Here is a 19,002-nt window from a genome sequence, read left to right on the forward strand (position 1 = left end):
TCCTTTTAAAAGGAAGCTGCTGCTCCTGTGGGCACTGTACAGCCTACAAGTTAAATAGCAACTCGTACAACAAGTCACTCTTTCACACTCTTGTCCAACTTTACGATCTTTTCAGTCTCCTCCATACACACCTCACCTAATAACCTATATTCCCTTTTCCTTTGGTCTTTATTATTTACATAAGAATACATGTTCATCATGCAGATACACACAGTATGAACATCTAGTCATCCTCATGCACTGAGAAAATACAAAATAAAACCTTTTGCATTATTTTTTAGTAGGTGTGTAACTTAAGAGTGGAAATGTCCTGCATATATCTGGTTGATCTTACCAGTAGCCTATGTTTGTCTGAAAGATTAAGCTATGCATGTCTAAGTACAGTGGCTGATACAGTGAAACTGCGCATGGCTCATTAAGTCAGTTATGGCTCCTGATATTATGGTAGGGAAGTTATTCTAAAACACTTGTGTCAGCACTTAGTATTTTTTGAATACTTTTAAGTCTTACAAATAAAAGAAGCTGGAGCATTGTCTGGTTGCAGAAAATGTATCGGTACACGTATTCATCAGAACCACGTAGTCCCACGCACACATAGTGCTAATAAACCCACATTTTGAATAGACGCTGCACTGTGAATGGCTTGCTTTCTGTCCATGAATCATCTGCATAAACAGGATACAAACAAACCCAAAGCGTTTTCCCAAAAGTGTGTTTCCCTTCATTTGTCTGCATTTTGCATCCATCTAGCTCGATGCGCAGGGGAAACGGTTCATAAGTTTAAAACCTAGTTAACGTCTGTGACTTTGTATAATAAGCCTGTTTTTGCTTGTGTTCATTCAGTAGTAAATTGGCTAGTTACTTTCTTTTTTTTTACATCCTGCAGCAATTAACTGACCATCCATTCCCATGATCAAATAAGTGATTAGTGTTTCCTTTTTACAGTTCTTGGTACTCGACTTGTGCATTCACTGGGATGTCCTCCAGCAAGTCGTTGTAACGACCGTTCTTTGTGTTACGTACCACTTAGAGATGAATGAAGATGTTTTTTCTGTGTCAAACAAGAGCCATCCAGTGATTCATTCTGGAGTTACTTCCATTATCACCAAGTAATACATCACAGCTTTCTACGTGTCCTCCAGAACAGAACAGAACAGAGTGGTATTTCTTTTGTCAAATAGCACATAATCCAGCAGTAGTTCAAATGGTATTTTAAGTGTCAAATCACCATTGAATTCAGCAGTAGTTTGATTAATGACACTCAGCTGTATCTTTCTATAAAACCAGATGAAACTAATCAGTTAGTAAAACTTGAAGCCTGTCTAAAAGACATAAAGGCCTGGATGACCAAAAACGTCCTGCTTCTAAATTCAGACAAAACAGAAGTTATTGTACTTGGTCCTAAACACCTCAGAAACTCTTTCTGTAATCACTTAGTTACTCTAGATGACAGCAAAACTGTGAGGAACCTTGGAGTCATCTTTGATGAGGATTTGTCCTTTAGCCACCATATAAAGCAAATCTCCAGAACTGCCTTCTTTCATCTACGTAATATTAATACAATCAGGAAAATCCTTCCTCAGCGTGACGCAGAAAAACTCATTCATGTGTTTGTTACTTCTGGGCTAGATTATTGTAATGTCCAAATTATTAAAAACCCTGCAGCTGATCCAAAATGCTGCAGAAAGAGTACTGACGGGATTTAGCGAGAGAGATCATATTTCTCCAGTTTTAGCTTCTCTTCACTGGCTTTTTGATAAAGCTTATAGTTAGGGCTGGCTCAGGTAGACCTGAACCAACCCTTAGTTATGCTGTTATAGGCCAATGCTGCTGGAGGACCTCGTTACATGCTGAGCTTCTTTTCTTTCCTCCTACTCTTTAACTGACTCATACCTCACCATCCTTTTCTCTCCCATAGTTTCTTCTTATTATCTGTTGTGTCTCCATTCAGTTCCCTCGCTCGTGTGGTTTCTGTTCTTTCTTTTGCAGATGTCCCGTCATGGAGCTGCATGTCTCTGTCCTGCGCTTATCGTCTCCACCAACAGTTCTTCTCTTCTATCTCTATGCTGTACTTTTCTCTCTCTGCTCTCCTCTCACCCCAACCGGTCGAGGCAGATGGCTGCCCACCTCTGAGCCTGGTTCTGTCGGAGGTTTCCCCCTTAAAGAGGAGTTTTTTTCTCTCCTAGCTTATGTGGGAATTGTTGAATTGTTGGGTTTCTCTATAATATTGTAAAGTCTTGCTGTAAGGACTTTAATGTGTTAAGTGCCATGAAATAACCTGTGTTGTGATTTGGCGCGATATAAATAAAATTGAATTGAATTAATCACATCCTGGAAGTCATTCACTTGTATTTCCATTGTGCACCATGCAGCAGATACTGGGATGATACATCCACCAAGTCATCAAGCTTTTAGCAGGCTGATATTTTTTTACTTGGATATTAGCATGTCACACAGCCACTGGGTTCACGAGTACTTTTCCTGGCCACTAACAAGTAAACAGATAGTTCATGAATGAATTTGAGTAACTGATCAACTCCCTCAACAGGAAGTGGGGGGTGATTAACACTAAATTCTGGCAGAATGAGGTTTGACGTTCAATCTCCAAGCTCTCCGTATTGTCACCGATGCTGATGAAACTTCCTCCTGCGAAAATGTAGGGGAAGCCATGTGTTTTAAAATAAAGAAAATGTTGGTGTGGATGTAGCCCAGTTGGTAATGAATGAGAAGGCCTATTTTGACAGTAATAAATGCCATAAAATGCATCCGTCTGATACTTCAGCAGGATAACCAAGATGTAAACTGTTTTTTCTGCCTCCAATATCACATCTTTGGAGGACAGTCTAAACTTTTGCCTGTTCTGTTTGTGCTTTACTGCATCTCGCATTGTTTTGTAAACTATCTATAGGTTCATACCTTCACACATACGACTAAGTAAATTACAAATGAATGACAAATAATACGAACATGACTGTGATAAAAAAAAGACTAATACCTACTTCCTGTCACAACTACAAGGTTTTCAGGTGTGTGAGCAGTGACAAAATTGGAATTAGTCATTCCATTTCCCAGACATACATGTCTGTCCACACAGTGTTGAGTTGCTGTAAGATCACACCAGGAGATGCAATTAAAGCCCTAAAGGGATTATTTCGAGCTTTAAAATAAGTGTGTGTCCCAGAGGCATCTAACCACAAAATCTAGAGTCTGCATTAAAAGGCAGTTCTGTGAAACTTACACCTAATGTTACAGTTTCAATCCCTTACAGCAGCCACCTTCTGTGTGGCCTCCACGCATGTCAGCTCAAACACAGACCACAACAATATCACAGGACTTAAGGTGTCCGTTCTCAAATGATGGCCTGCAGTATGTCTGAGCAACATAAAAAAGGGTGTGCAAAATAAAAAGCAGTGAATAAAAAGAAAATTACGAACGGAAACGGCAATAACAGCAAAAATTAAACAGGAAACCTGCCTGTATTGTGACAGCTGTGCGTATTTCTACCGAGTTATGTCCGTTAACACAACTGACTACTCTGTTGCTGTGAGTTTCTCTTTTTAAAAAACATTCTGTTGTGTTCTTATTCTGCTTCCTTTGCTTTCACAACTCTCTTCAATTTTAGCTTCTTTAAACAAAACACTTCCTGCATGTGTTTCAGAATAAAAGCCTTGCAGGGGACAGACGAGGAATTTGGCCCCCGAACTGCTGGAACAGATTTAATATGGAACAGATGCAGTAAAACGGTTAGTGCTCTAAATAAAGGCCGGTCTCTAAGAACAGCAAGGTTTTCTAATAACTTAAGAACAGTGTGCTGAACTTCAAGTGAAGCACAACTAAATTAAATCTGCACATTAGTTACAGTTCCTTGAAATAACAGCGCGAGGGAAAAAAGTGAGCTCTAAAACTGCTTCTAATTGCCACCTGGAGACAGCTCGGACTTCAAAAAAAAAAAAAAAAAAAAACTTTCCTCAATCCATTTGAGGGTTGATTGACACTAGAGAGCCTTAATGATTCCCCTGGGATCCTACACAGCTCTTTTGTGCGTCCATTTAACCATGATGTCATGCAGAGTGACTAAAGCAAGGTCCATCAAAGAGGAGAGAAATGGACCTTTATTAGTCCCACACAAGAAGACACTGAGGTCTCTCTCTCTCTGTGTCTCTCTCTCTCTCTCTCTCAAGCGTGTTGTGTTTTGGTTTGGTCTCCTTAGCGACGCTTGCCTGGACAAGACGTATTCCAAAGTAGCAGTTGACATCACCGCCGCCGCTCATTTATAACGTATTAAGCGCATGTTCCATTTCTTGTAAAACCTTCACACCTTGTTCACATTAGTGGTTTTTTTTTTTTTTTTTTCTGCGTTAAGACTCCAGAACCACGAGAGCTTTGTGTGTGTTTTGAAGGCGCACTGCGAGACACTGGAGGCCTGTTGTTGGTTTAGGATTCTCAGGGAGGTTTCAGTGGGAGAGCGCAGAAGCCAGAGGGGGGACAGGCTGAGCCGCAAAATGGAAATTGGGAACCGGCAGTGGTCCGATGATAAAGAACCAGTTTTTCTGCAAAGAGCAACAGCCAGACAACTCTCGCCATTGTCACTGGAAGTGTAAAATGTGTTCCAACCCTTGCGTATAATCCCTTCCAGCTGCTTGGAGAGTTGCGGTGTCTGTGATCGAGGGATGGTCTGTGTTGTCAGTGAGTTCGCGGCCACAGACGCGACCATCGGCGGGTCTGATGCTAATGAGCGTGGCTGTGGCCTGGCAATGCCCCCGGACCAGATACCCGGGGAGATGTCTTGCCGTCTTGCCGTCTCACCCCTCATATGACTCCACAAAAAAAGAGACGACAAGTCCCGTAACGGCAGCAACCACACAACAAAAGACAAAGTATGCATTTCACGTCACAGCCAAACTCGTCTTGTCAAAGTATGATTGCTGACAGTGTGTGGCCTTCTTCAGAAGAATGCAGATGCTTTTCTGATCTTGAGCCATACACACAGCAGACAACCAGGAGACACTGAACAGGCATGACAAACCAAAAGGTTTCTCCCTTAAAAGACAAAAAAAGACAAAAAAAACATAGCCACAGTTTGTCAGTGTGTGCGGATGCTTAGGACATAGCCAAAGGGGAAGTACTGTTGTTTGAGATGCAAGAATTGGCTGATGATAAAGGATTGTCTCCCTCTTTACATGTGGTTTGGCTTTCGGAGGATGCAACATTCCTGTAAGAATGGAACTTTTGTTCATCCTGTCCCCGGTTTTCATCAAGTTGTCATTTGCATCTTTGATGTAGAGGACGGTTTAAACTCACTGCTTTTCATTTTTACCATATTTTTATTGAAAAATACACCGTTTTTAAGGCAGAACCAGAGTGGTTCCGCCTGATATCCATCAGAATCGCATGGTTCCACGCATGAAATGTTTCCTGGTAGAAGAAGACGCTGCAGTTTATAGTAAACAAGCTGTTGTTACAATGAAGATAGTTTAAAATGACATAAGAAGTAAGGAAAGGAAGAAATATAAACAAGGCATAGCTATTTCTTTTGTGTGCATTTAAAATAATTAGGAAGAATAAAAATGACAGCTTATACAAATTTGTGAAGTCAGTAAGTGTGTGTCCATGCCTATGCAACGTGTGTGTGTGTGTGTGTGTGTGTGTGTGTTTAACATAAGCAGGGTCTTGTACTAGGCGGTTAAGTAGAGAAAAGGCTGAGCTGTGACCTCGTTCCAGTTAACTGCTCCTGAAAAAAATCAAGTCAGCTGAGTGTTAAGAGTAAGTGGCATACGCCGTCTGACTCAAATCACGTCTCATCAGAAGTGGCGTGCCTCACGACCACAGGGGCAGTGCCACCATCTTTAACCTCTGAGCCACGCTCTGACATCCAACTGCTGCTCTCCACCCTCGCTGAGCAACAGTCTGAAGGACTCCACGCTCTCAGTCACGCAAACGCTCACTGTGAGGCGCTCCCATGACATTTGGGACTGGGTGCTGTTGGATATGTTTCAACAGGGGCATGTATTACACTGAGTTTTCATAGAACAACTAAAATCACTTTTTTTTTGGTGCCTTACATCGAGTATAAATATTTTTTCAATATTTTTTCTTTAAGTAAATAGCAAAACTTAAAGTCTCCTACTTTGCACTTAGAAGATGTAAACAAATACATCTAAAAAAAATGGTTTATAACATATATTCAACACTATAAGGTAGTTTTACATAGACGCTTTATAAGGGGATACAGTTTGTCATAATGTAAAAAATATCTTTATGGAAGAAGTTTTAATTCTTGTCAAATACACTTTGAAATATCCTATTTGCGAACTACCAGAGAATATAATATATGTTCTTTAATAAACGTGTGTAAGGTTGCTGTACTGCCGCTCATAAATGCAAAATAGAGGGACTGAAAATGTTACTGGTGCAATACAGTCAGTCCATCTACTAGATTACATCTGTTGCTTTAATAAAACAAAAAATAGATGAAGCAGTCTAAAATCTCAAAAATGAAAAAAAAAAAAAAGTATTGTGGTTCAATGTCAGTGTGGTGTCAGATGAGGAGGGGTTAACTGACTAACAAGGGATACTGTTTAAATTTGAATGTGTTTACCACAGACTGGCATTGTGAAACAGGTGGGGAGCTTTGAAGAGGGTGGTGCTTATTTTCCCGCCCTAACCCGAACCAATCCATCCTGAAACCCTTTGATGAAAACAGGGTTTTACAGAAAACTGTGTTCATTGTATTATCATTGTTTTGCTATCAATAATGAAATTGAGGAATTGCATCCGAACTAGTTTAATTTGTATACTAAGCCATAACTGACATCACTAAATGAGTGTCTGACAACTCAAACACTGTAATAAGAAGAGAAGCAGCAACTGTCGACTCTTTGAAGCATCTACCTCGAAACCACCTGTTGCAGCGAACTCAGAACAATACCGCACTGTTAAAACACTGGAAACCAGCCATAACCCACAACTCAAGTTAGATACGTGCTGTAATTACTGTACATACAGCATCAACACAGTCACCACTGACAGACACAGCTGCAACGTGTTGTTTAAACTGCTATTAAATTTGGCAGCATTGGCCAGGAGGTGATGAGGACAAGTGAAAAAAAAGAAAGAAACACCAGCACTGCTACAGCACATGGTACTTTTTTTTATGACAGCCATAATTACATGTGCTGTGTATTTACAGGCTATATTTGTATACTTATGAAGTTATAAAAACACTAAAGCTTATAGATTCAGATGAGGCAGACTGAGCTTGCTACCTAAACACCCAACCTGCATACAAAGTAAGCCACTGTGGGACAGAAACAGCAGCACAGATGGAAGTACTGGATTTATGGGGGTGGGGGGCTGAGGGGTGTGAGTGTGGGGGGGCTTTCTAGCAATGAAAGATTCTGGCCGCTTTCTCAAAGTGCCCCTAATCCGCTCTTAACTCCATTACATTTGGGACACTTTCTTTAAGAAGGTGCAGATATAAGCTCAACAATAGCGAGGAGAGCCCATCCCAAACAGCATCACACTGCTGACGTACTTTAACACAATTATCAACAAGCAGACAAAAAAAGGGCAGCCGCATTTTTTTTTTTTTTTTTTTTGGGGGGGGGGGGGGGGTAGGACAATTTCAATTTTAGATACGGCTCCAGACGGAAACTGGGCCACTGCAAGCTTTGATGTCTTAATTGTGTGTGTGTGTGTCTGTGTGTGTGTGTGCGTTTAATACCAAGAAAACCGAGGCTTATTGATGGAACAAAAAAAAACAAAAAACGACAGAGAGGAAAATAGAGAAAACGGAGATGATGTGACAGAGACAAGGAATGAAAACAAGAAAGGGAGACGAGAGGAAAAGAGGACAGCCGGAGAAAGAAGACGAGTGAGGGGATAGAGGAGGAGGCGAGATATGGCGGGAGAGAGTGACAAAAATGCTTCAGATATAGAAGGAAGAGTGACAGAGCTGAAGAGCTGTGGAATCCCAGTTGAATGGGCCTTGATTAACTGTGCCACGGGGTCAAAGCAGGGCCTCTGTCTGCTGGGGTCGGGCTGAAGAAAATCATGTGTGTGTGTGTGTGTGTCTCTGTAATTTGCACTTCTGAGACATGCGAGTGCAGTTTGTAAAGACATGATACACAGCCGGTTGTCTGGTTGGTTTACAGGGCAGCTGTATTTCTCTGTGATTTGAGGGCAGACACACAGAGAAACCTCATGGAGCCACATTACAGCGACGGAGGCTGCTGAGCGTGGATCTTTCTGGTTTCTGAATGTGTCAAATTTGAGCTTCACACATGTGGCTTAGCCCCAAACACACGGCAACTTCCAGGACTTTATGTGCTCGAGTTTCCCAAACTATTCAGACCATGCACCAAACCAAATTCTCCAAGTACCACTTCTCCCTGGAGAGAGCAAGAATTTGATTTCAAAAATGTCCTGATTTAAGCATGCAGCAGCATCAGAAAGGCTCAAAAGAAACATGACGCACTTCAGCACCGAAAGGTTTGTTTGACTTGTCAGCTCCAGTGTCGTCTTTTTTCTCTCCACAATGTTGGAGACATTGTAGCCTTTTAGAAATTCAGCTTATTCAACATGTTTAAAGTATATTTGCTCTTAGAGTCCTACTCCGTCTGGATCGAGCTTACGTTAGAATCACGCCGTGTCGGACATGACGTGACATCACGTAATGTGGCTAAGCACGCGCAAGTTCAATTTAATTGAAATACTTTAAATGATAGACAATTACTTTGACATCATTGTAATGTGATGTGTGGATGTAATAACTGTTGTCTTTATCAAAATGCAATTAAACAACAATAATTTGGACTTGGTTAGCTGGTTGGGATGTAATTGTTTGCCCTTTCAGCAAAGCTACTGCATTGCAGCAGGTGAAGCACTGCAGAGTAGAAATCACTGTATTTGTTCATTTCAACGAATAGTTCAACATTTTGTGAAATATACTTGTTTGCCGTCTTGCTGAGCGTTAAACGACGAGATAAATATTGCTTTCGTAAATATAGTTAGCATATCTATATATATCTATATATATATATATATATATATATAGATAGAAGAGGCATGAGGGAAACAGTGAGCCTGGCCCTGTCAGTAAGGGAAATAATAAAATGGCAACCGGCACTGCAAAAGTTGACTGAATAACATGATTAATGTCGTGTTTGTGCAATGTTTTTTTTAAACCAAAGTTTAAAATGACAACTTGCAATTTTCCAAGGGACAATACAGATAACACAAATGGCCCATGAAGACACCTTAAAAACACACTTTTTTCCTTGTTGTCTCACTAAACATTCCTCCACAATATGTCAGTTTATGACTTTCAGACAGAGTTCGACCGATATCATATGTGATTCTATGTCATTCTGACACACTATCGTATCCAGAGAGCTCATAGTCTAACTCGAGATGAATACAGTCAGATTTATAAAATGCCTGCCACCAGTTCCTGGTTTGTACATGTTACTGCTTCATTTATTATAAATGTGCATGTCTGTGTTTGTTTATGCACCTATCATGGCTACGAAGTAAATATGTATTCACACACCAAATATTTGCCTCTAACTCAGGTATTCTCTGCTATACAGACTCTGGCTCTGCAGGAAATACGTGTAACCTTGACAAGACCAAATACCTGAATAACTTTCCCTACGCTGTCGGATTGTGCATCCGTCTGTAAGCATCTGTACAATGTTGCAATGAAAAGCATGCTTTTGTGTGTGTGTGTGTGTGTGTGTGTGTGTGTGTGTGTGTGTGTGTGTGTGTGTGTGTGTGTGTGTGTGTGTGCGTAGCAGCATGCATGTCTGTGAGTCTGTTACTGGCCTTACCTGGGGGCTGACGCTGGGGCCGTAGCCCATGCCAGGTGAGTTCATGGAGTGGGGCCCCATGGGTGAGCTAATGACGGAGAAGGGGGAGGCCAGGCCGTTCATGGGTGAGCTCAGCGTGCTGATGGGTGAGTGGAGAGAGCCGGAGGGCCCCATGGACGTTGGGCTGAGCAGAGACGGGTGCATCCCCCGGTGGGATGTGGGCGAGCCCAGCGGTGAGGAGGTCACATGACCCGACGAATCTGTGCATATATAAAAAAATAAATTTTAAAAAATCAGTAGGTGGCCTTCTTTTTCTGTGTTGTCCTTGTCGTCATGGCTACCACTGTTTTTTACATGATAAAATTCAGTTCAAAATGAGACGGGCCAAACCTGGTGCACCATAACACTTTGCGATTTCAAAATAAAACGTTTAAAAACAAAAAAATTCACAAACACGTTTAAAAAAAATGTTTCACACTTGGGCTAATTTGAGTTTTTTTTTCCTAAAGAGAGTAGTTGGCACCAGCCGTTTAAGCACATCTGGTGAAGTGTGAACGCGGTTGTTGAATCTGAGCGTCTTCCAGAAAAAAAAAAAAATCGCCAATTCAGCAAAAAACACCAGAGACAAGTAAATCCAACAGAGCTCATAGTGGAGAAACAGCAGAAACTAACGGCAGAGCTGAGGCCGACGGCAACTCTGCCCCTCAAACTACAAAAGTGCTTCCCTCAGGGATCCCGGAGGTCAGGATGCACGGTACTGTATATCTATAATGCATGCGCCTGATGGGTTGGGTAGTGAGCTCAGGAGAATGAAAAACATGACCTTGCACTAGAGCTGAGGAGAAAACTGCGGCGAGACTCGAGACGGAGAGAGATAAGGTCGCATGTACCAGAGCCCATCTGCTCTTCCCGTCTTTCGTCTCCCTCCTAGGCTCAGCACGAGTCTTTACCAAGACGAAGCGGGCTATCTCCCCATCAGCTGTCAACACGGAAGATATGAGGCAGACAGGAACGTGAGCAAAGAAGTCCTGACATACCGCGGTGAGTCACTGAGGCTCCGTTGACGGGAGTCGCATGTGTACTGATAACAAGTCTCTCTCTCCCGTCTCCACTTTCAACACCGCCGCTCACTCGCTCTCTCTCTCTCTCTTACTTTCCATTCATGATCGTGTCCGTCTTTGCTCCTGTCCCCTCTTCGTACTCTGACCCTCTGCTACTTCTGTCTCCTCGACTTTCCATAATAGAGCCCTACTTCCATTCTCCTGTGTGAGTGTCTAATAAAGGGCGTCGCCGGCCGTTCAGACTGTGAGGAACTGGAGATTTCGGGCTACGGCGTACGTAAAGAAACTTGACTTGACTCTTGAAAAGTACAAATTGCATTTCAGCTTCATGAGCATTAATCTATTCATCTATAAGCAGTTCTTTTTCAAGCTGTAACAATTAGTTGAACGCCATTAAACTAATCCAAGTTCTGTTCTGATAACTGATTGAGTTGGCTTTTAAACATTATGCCAAACACTTGATGGTTTCAGCTTCTTTTATGTAAAGATTTAGTACTTTTCCTCGTCTAACTTTATAGTAATTTAAATAGTTTTCAGACTTTTGGCCAGACAAAAAGTCTCCGAAGTTATTTGACTTATTTGAGAAAAAAAAAAATCCCCAGATTAATTGGAAATGAAAATAATTCTTAGTTGCAGTCATAATTATTATTATAACAATTGTTTATCTTGCTGCCTGGTGTTGGATGATGTGTAACATGACGTCAGGAATTTAAGAGCAGAAACAATGGGCACACCAGCTTTACGAGAGGAATCCATGTGATGAAGTGTTTTGTTTTTTCATGAATACAAATAATATTCCCGCCTAGTTATATAATCTCATAACAGTTTTTCTGTTCATCCCGACAGCTGGCATGAGGCAGCCGAGGCTCACCTCGGTTAGTCTGCTGTCCTAAAATACCCTGCTTTTACATCCTGTCCTATTTAGACTCAACAACTTTGCTCCGACTGCAGCGGGGACATGGCCTCTTGTTATGTAATAACTTGGAGTGTGGCTTGTCTGTCACACTCCCATGTTTCATAAGGTTCCTCGGTTTGTGTGAAGCGGGATAAAACTGATGGATGGCTCAATTAGTTGACAGCCGAGTAACAAGTTCGGTTCCCAGCGATGTTCCTGTTCGTCCCAGCTGTCTCTGCAGGATCTTTTTTTTTTTTTTTTTCTGTGTGTGTTCTTTGAGGTGTATTCCTGTTCTAAAACCTCTTGTGAACGGAGGACAAAAAAGGGGATTCTTCCCATCTTTCTCCATGTATCTGTAATCCTCTGAGCACCAACCTAGCTGCCAGCTGATCCAAGCCAAAAACTTCTTGAACATCCTGCTTGCCTCATGAGCACTTCCTGTAAGCACACACACACACACACACACACACACACTATCCTTCAGAAAACAAACATCCTTCTTAATAAAAGGGCTAACAACAATCTCTACATGTTGCTGTATTAGTTTAGTGTTTAATCCTCTGACTGACATCCCCCGAGCTGATTCCATCTGATTCCATTTAAAAAAAAATTAAAAAAAAATTGCACCCACACACATAATTCCTGAAAAAAAATGAAATAAAAAAAATGAAAAAAGATCTCCCTGAGCCAGCAATTCCCATAACCCTTTGCCAATTGGGTTTTAATTCAGGCAGATAAAGCAGGCTGTGGTATTAGGGTTGCCAATCTGCCATTGTAGGTCTCAGCAGGAGGTGAGAGCTCTGCTGACAGAGTCCCAAGAAGGCCTCACCTAGAGGGGGATGACAGAGACAGGCTGGGAGGTGTTGATGTCTCTCTTTATCCCATTCACTCCAACTTTCTCTTCCACTGTGAGGAGCAGGGGAACGACCGGAGAAGAACATTTACTCTCTCTGACGTCCTAGTTCCACATGACTGAAGCATGCTATGTATGTAGCTTTGTGGTAACACTGTATGTGGATGGTCTTGTTTGGGCAAAGCTCCCAGAATATAAAGATTTATCATAGTGTGTGTGTGTGTGTGTGTGTGTGTGTGTGTGTGTGTGTGTGTGTTTGCGTGTACGTGTTTGTAATGTTTATTCTTGTTTGAGTTGGGTTGCCAGTGTCGGATTACAGCAGGATGAAAAGGACTCTGTCCTAATCTTCCCCGGAGAGGAAAGGAGAAGGGGAAATTAGAGGAGAGGAGAGGAGACAAGGAGAGGAAACAAAACATATTTATTAGGATAGTAGAAGGGAGAAAGCGCAAAAAGGATTGGAGAGGAGAGGAAATGAGGAAAAAGTACTAATTAGGATAGCAGGAGGAGTGGAAATGAGATGCGAGGTGAGGAAGAGGAACAGGAAGAGGAGAGAGGAGGAGAGAGGAGGAGAGACAAGAAAGGGAAGAAGAGAAAAGAAAAGGCCAAGCTGCACAATGAGAGAATTAAAATGACAGAACAGAAAAGAAAAGAAAAGAAAAGAACAGAAAAGAACAGAAAAGAACAGAAAAGAAAAGAAAAGAAAAGAAAAGAAAAGAAAAGAAAAGAAAAGAAAAGAAAAGAAAAGAAAAGAAAAGAAAAGAAACACACTGACACTTCTTCCCATATTTCATCACAGAGCAGTTTTCATCTCACCCTGTTGAACTGGAAAGTAAAAGATGTTTTATGAGCAGTCCTGAAAAAAACACAACGAGCTCTGGCAGCAGTTTGCACTACCTGAAAGTAGCATTAAATAAACATACTTGCAAGATTAGATAAGAGTTTGTAAGGCGAATCAGTGAGCGAGGGCAGGGAAGAGGAATAAAAAGTATTAAAGCATCCAAGAAAAGGGTGGCAGCTGTCCAGCTTTCCCTGATATATATATAAAGGGAAAACAAATATACAGCAAAAAAGGCTGATTTGAGCTTAAATAGGGGCCGAAAACGTCTCCTGAGCGGCGCTCCTTCTGCCTGTCAATTGGTCCGGATAGCTGCGCACACAAAAACACAACTGACAGCAACAAATAAGCAAATTAGGACCCATCTCACCGGCAGCTACAGACCGAGTTCCTCACTTATCGCCTCTGTACTCCATTCAAGCATCTCCCATTTCTAAACAATGCCTCCCTCCCCCCTCTCGCCTTTCTTGCTCTTTTGTTCTTCCGTTAGGTGAGATTACACAGAGGACATTTCCCAATTTATGCTCTGGCTGCTGCTGCTGCTGCTGCTGGCTTGTGTGTTTAGAATATGATAAATGGATGATTCAAGGTGAGAGTGGATGAAAGGAGACGGTCTTCGACGTGAAAACAGCAGCACGTGGCGCTTCTTCACTGGCTGGAAACAACCTGTTTACATTCGTCTGACAGGTGAACTGCTGCGGTCCTGATTAATGGCCGCCCTTTCCAGAAAAAAAATTACACCATTTGTCATTTGTTCAACAGCAAAACAGAAAATAGTACAAAGCCGTTGGGAGTTTGCTCGAGAATGAAAGCGAAAGGAACGTTAGAAGCTGCACGGTTCGGGTCACGGAAAGACGGGACCGGTTGCAGGTACGAGCCGGGCGGCGGGGTTTGCAGCGAAAAAGCCGTCTTGTGCAAGTTGTGCAAAGCTCTTCGATTCTCTTCAAGTGTGGTTTAAACAACACACACTCAACATTAGTCTTTTTTTTTCTTTTTTTTTAAAGGTGTTTAACTAAGCTTAATCTTAACCGGTACCTTCATGGTGGTCAAGGACGATGTTTTCGGGAGACACTAACAATCTTCTTTGGCACTTTGAGGAGGTTGTGTTCTCTATAGTTCCAGTGGTACTCTGGTCGGTAGGAAGGAGCATGTCCTGAGACAACACAGCCAAAACAGAGCCTGTGGTGAAAGTCAACAGGCTGAAAGACACAGAAACCCGCCTGGTTTTCCATCTCTTCTCAATTCTTTTTGAGTCTGCCTTCCCCCGCGCTCTATCGACTGCGTGAGTCGAGCGAGACACAAAACTTGACTGATAAAAGGAGACACGACTGTTTGGTCTGAAACAAATGCTCCGACGTTTCCTCGTTTCTCTGAAACTACTGGTTCCCAATTGGGGGTTAACAAACGCACACACACAGAAAATGAAATAAATATGAACCTTTTTATGCGATCTTTTTTTACAAACAGATTTCTATGCCTCAGCGTGGCATTTTCACAATGTTATAGCAGCTTCATTTTCTAGAGTCATGCTTTTTATGTTTTCTGTATTGGACACTTGTATTTTTGGGGACTTTTTTTTTCTTCTAAAAAGTACTACCTGATTTAACTTAAACTTCTCGTGCAATACTCCGGATCAATTTGGCTTCTTAGCACACAAACGCAACTAACGTATAAGAAAACCCAACCATCGTAAACATCCGATTCACACGTGACACTCGTGATGGAAGCTTCCAACCCAGAACGATGAGGAGCCGCTGCTCCCACATGAAGCCTCAGAGAGACTGCGAATGACTCAGCTGTCTGCAGAGCTCACGGCGACAGTCGCATTCCCCGAGCAGCCCATGAGCTCCCGTTGCCTCCGCCACCGGCGAAGGATGATGCATTATGGATGGGGAAAGTGCACCGCCGCACCCCCACGACGGTCCGAACCATCCTGAGAGCAGATGAAACGCATGAAAAGCGCGTCCGCCTTTCCGTCGTCGGCCGGTGGTCTCGCAAGCGACGTCTGCGGCGTCACGCGTTTGCTCCCCGCCCGGCGTCTCTTCCACCCGACGTCCGACTCCGTTTTGCCTTTTTTTTTTTTAAAACGCATTCACGCTCGTAAGTACGTGACCATACAGATGCAGACAGATGCTCATTTTTCACTCCGTGGCTAACTCTCCTCTATTATTCATCCACTCGGGCCACAGTGGAGAGTTAGCAGAACACGAGGGCGTGTGATGCAGCAAAAAACTGAGAGGGAGAGCTCATAAATCTCAGCAAATCGCACACTTTATGTCCAGTCGCCGTTAAATCTTTTTAATCATGAGCAGTGGAATTGACTGTCAAAAGGCATGAATCATAATGTTCTGTGTTTGGGCTCACAAAAGGATGCATACAATACTGCCAGTTCTAGGTTAATAACCCCTATAGCTCCCGTCCAATCCCACATTCTGGAGAGACTTTGTTAGAAAACACATAAAGAATAAATCCATACAGGCTCTGTGCAGATCCCTGCACAGACAATGTGTTTTCTATACCACCCTGCTGGCAGTGGCTCAGCAGAGGGATGATGGCATTGGTGAGACAGCAGCCAGGAAAAAAAAACAAAAAAAAAAACGATCATTTCATGGATTGACTTTGGCGTAAATGAAGCAGTCATGAGTCACTTGCACCTACGCTGCAGTGCATTAGCAAACCAGGGCACCTCAGAGAGAGAAACCGGGATGGAACCACAGCCTGTCAACAACAACAGAGCCCCCCTCCTTTTTAGTTTTTCTTGTATTGATTTGAGGCAACAAACACATTTATTTGTATTATTATTATCATTATTATTTACAGTGACGTTTTAGGAGAGGAAGGTGAGTCACTTTTTTTTTTTTTCTTTTTAAGAGCGCAGCGTCAGAGCACAGCCGGGATAGAAAGCGAAGTCATTAGCAATTCTCCGGATGTGTTCAGAGGAAGAAGAGAGAAGACGGGGGGGGGGGGGGGGGGGGGGGAAGATTCAGCTAAAAACCCAGGAGATTCAGTGGCTTGCGTAAAAAAATTCAGAGCCCAAAATACCGCAAGAGTCGTTATAACAGCTTCATTTGAGTTTTTACCACTGATGTCTATATCACCATGACGACAGCAGACTGCTTTTGTCTGTGCATGTTTCTGTGTTTCAACAATTAGATCATATATTCATCAGCCTTTCACTTTCATTACCTCCCTTTCTATCTGCCAAGTTAACATGTCTTGCGCGTGCGTGCGTGTGTGTGTGTGTGTGTGTGTGTGTGTGTGTGTGTGTGTGTGTGTGTGTGTGTGTGTGTGCTCATTAATCTGAGTATGTCTGTCTTCTGTTTTCCTCTATACAAACAAACTAATCTGGTGCTTTCAGTTAAGGTTCAAAGTGTAAATATCGGAGTCTGTTTACTCTGTAAACAGGGGAGAGGTGGTGGGAGTGTGTGTGTGTGTCGGGGAGGGCACTCTGTGTGTGTGTGTGTGTGTGTGTGTGTGTGTGTGTGTGTGTGTGTTTATAGTGGGTGGTGGACGGTGTAGGGAATGGTGCTCATCATTGGCTGATGACCTGACAACAGGTGATGTGAAACATGTTGAGCATTGCACTTTGAAAAAAATAGAAAAGATTAAAATATTCTCATCATCATGTAGCCAATCAAATGCCCAAATTTGGACTGAAATATGGCCTCCACAGTTTCCAACAGCCCAAGACAGTGTCTTTAAGAAGCTTTTTTAATCTTTTTTTTTTTTTTTTTTAAATGTATAACGTAAAAGATGAGCGAAAACTGACACATCCATCCATTCTTGCTTGATAAATGGTGTAAAAAGATTATGAGATTTACTAGCGATTAATTTCCTCATCATACAAATGAAGATAGCTTACAGCTGAACTTTCTATCATCCGCAAGGGTGACCCACATTGTCAGGGTTGTGGCAGTTTTTCAGACGTCTGTAGCTTGTTCTACTCAAAGTACACATAGGCCTCCTTTTCTACCTACACATGATCAATTTAGCACAACTCAGAAACAGCAACACTCTTTGTTTGGAACAAATGTCATTGGCAGCTGTTCAAATCCACTTTATTCCCCTTTTTCTTACTTCTCAACTGATGAGATACTTTGCTGTGTTGCTCTGTGCTTTCCAGTTTCACTAAAGGCGTTTCATATTCAGTGGGTGGACGAAATACAATAAATGAGTCAATAGATAACAATAACATTCTTCTCGTATACTGTAATATTACAATATATCCTACTGGAAAGCACTAAATAGAAATCAGTCGTTGTGAGCTGAACAGAAGGACAGTTGAAGAGCTCACGTGTCACCTGTGATGCAAATTATGGTCAGCAGTGACTTATTAATGACATTTTCTTTTCAGACCATGCTTTTCTAGAATATGTCTGATTGTTACACAAAGCCAACGACGGAAGTGTGATTTTTAAATGAGGCAAATTCTGATGCAAAACGATGCACAGCAGATTCGAGGAGAAATGAGCAGCTGCAGATCGAAGCATGTGACCAGAATCTCTGCGAGTTGGATTTCGCAGCTTTATTAAATGGACAAAGGATGCTTGAGGAAAACAGGGTTTTGCTTTTTGTCGTTTGCGCCATGTGGTCTTTGAGCTTTTTATAATCCCTGCACAATTACAGATTCACTGCAGGAGAAAATAAAACAGTAAGTTTACATGATTCCCCCCCCCCCCCCCCATCCTTCTTGTCATTCTAATCCTACATCCTCAGTACAGTATGTGAGGATTGAAGGAGGTACAAAAAGCCACATAGTGATGAGAGCTTCAGCTTTAACAACGATTCCTGTCGGGACCAGAAACCATCAGACAGAGCAGCTGCAACTGCTGTTGAATCTTTGTGACAGCTCTAATCAAAAGTATCCAAACCCACTTTATACCGTCTCTTCAGGCCCCTATCTGCTGGCACAGATACAATAGTTCAACCAACTTGTAGATTAAAAGAGAGAACATGAGAGGAACAGAAACAAGGCCTTAATGTGGGATAAGTGGCAGAAAAGAATCCAAACAGGCCACCCATAATTTCACAGTAGGTGGGCTGCTAACAGCCATCATTTGATACAGTGTTGATATACCCGATTCCTTTTGCCTGCTGAAATAACTGCCCTCGATAAAGACTTAATTCTTCCCCTCCCGCCTCCCTTTTACTCTCTTCTGTCTCTAGTGGGCTTTATTTTCCTCCCATTTCAATTAATTTCCCCGATAGTGCGCGGATGAGAGCGCCAGCTCCCGGGGCATGCCGGTGCCCTCGGTGACTCTTAAGTGTCTGAAGAGGCCATGGAGCCGCGGCTGGTCGTGGCCAGGTGCCAGCTAAGCCACAGATTACTGGCGCTGTTGCAAACTGTGCCCTGACTGCCAACACTCTGATCTGCTGATATGGCCCGATTGTTTTCTTTAGCTCAGAGGTGATATACCATCTCTCCCCGGGCGCTCCGAGGCAGAGCACCGGCCGGCCTGCGAATGCTGCTGCGCTCGATGAGCCTGAAAATACTTTAAGATGAGGTATCTTACATTTCTGCTTGTTCAAGTTCAAGCCTAACTTACAGA

The 19,002-nt window shown here is 42.5% G+C and overlaps 1 protein-coding gene across 4 annotated transcripts in view; it reads right to left on the bottom strand.

Annotated features, from left to right (window-relative positions):
• The window catches only part of rxraa (retinoid X receptor, alpha a), a 104,675-nt gene that overhangs the window by 31,616 nt on the left and 54,057 nt on the right, over positions 1 to 19,002 (bottom strand). For all 4 annotated transcript variants that reach the window (XM_069162019.1, XM_069162001.1, XM_069162009.1 and 1 more), the window contains exon 3: positions 9,831 to 10,069. In XM_069162019.1, coding sequence (XP_069018120.1) covers positions 9,831 to 10,069 — 239 coding nt within the window. The remainder of the gene's footprint in view (positions 1 to 9,830; positions 10,070 to 19,002) is intronic.

Source organism: Embiotoca jacksoni, unplaced genomic scaffold (assembly GCF_022577435.1).
Source record: "Embiotoca jacksoni isolate LCO1_2020_lvr unplaced genomic scaffold, fEmbJac1.0.p SCAF_10, whole genome shotgun sequence".
NCBI classification, from domain to species: Eukaryota; Metazoa; Chordata; class Actinopteri; family Embiotocidae; genus Embiotoca; species Embiotoca jacksoni.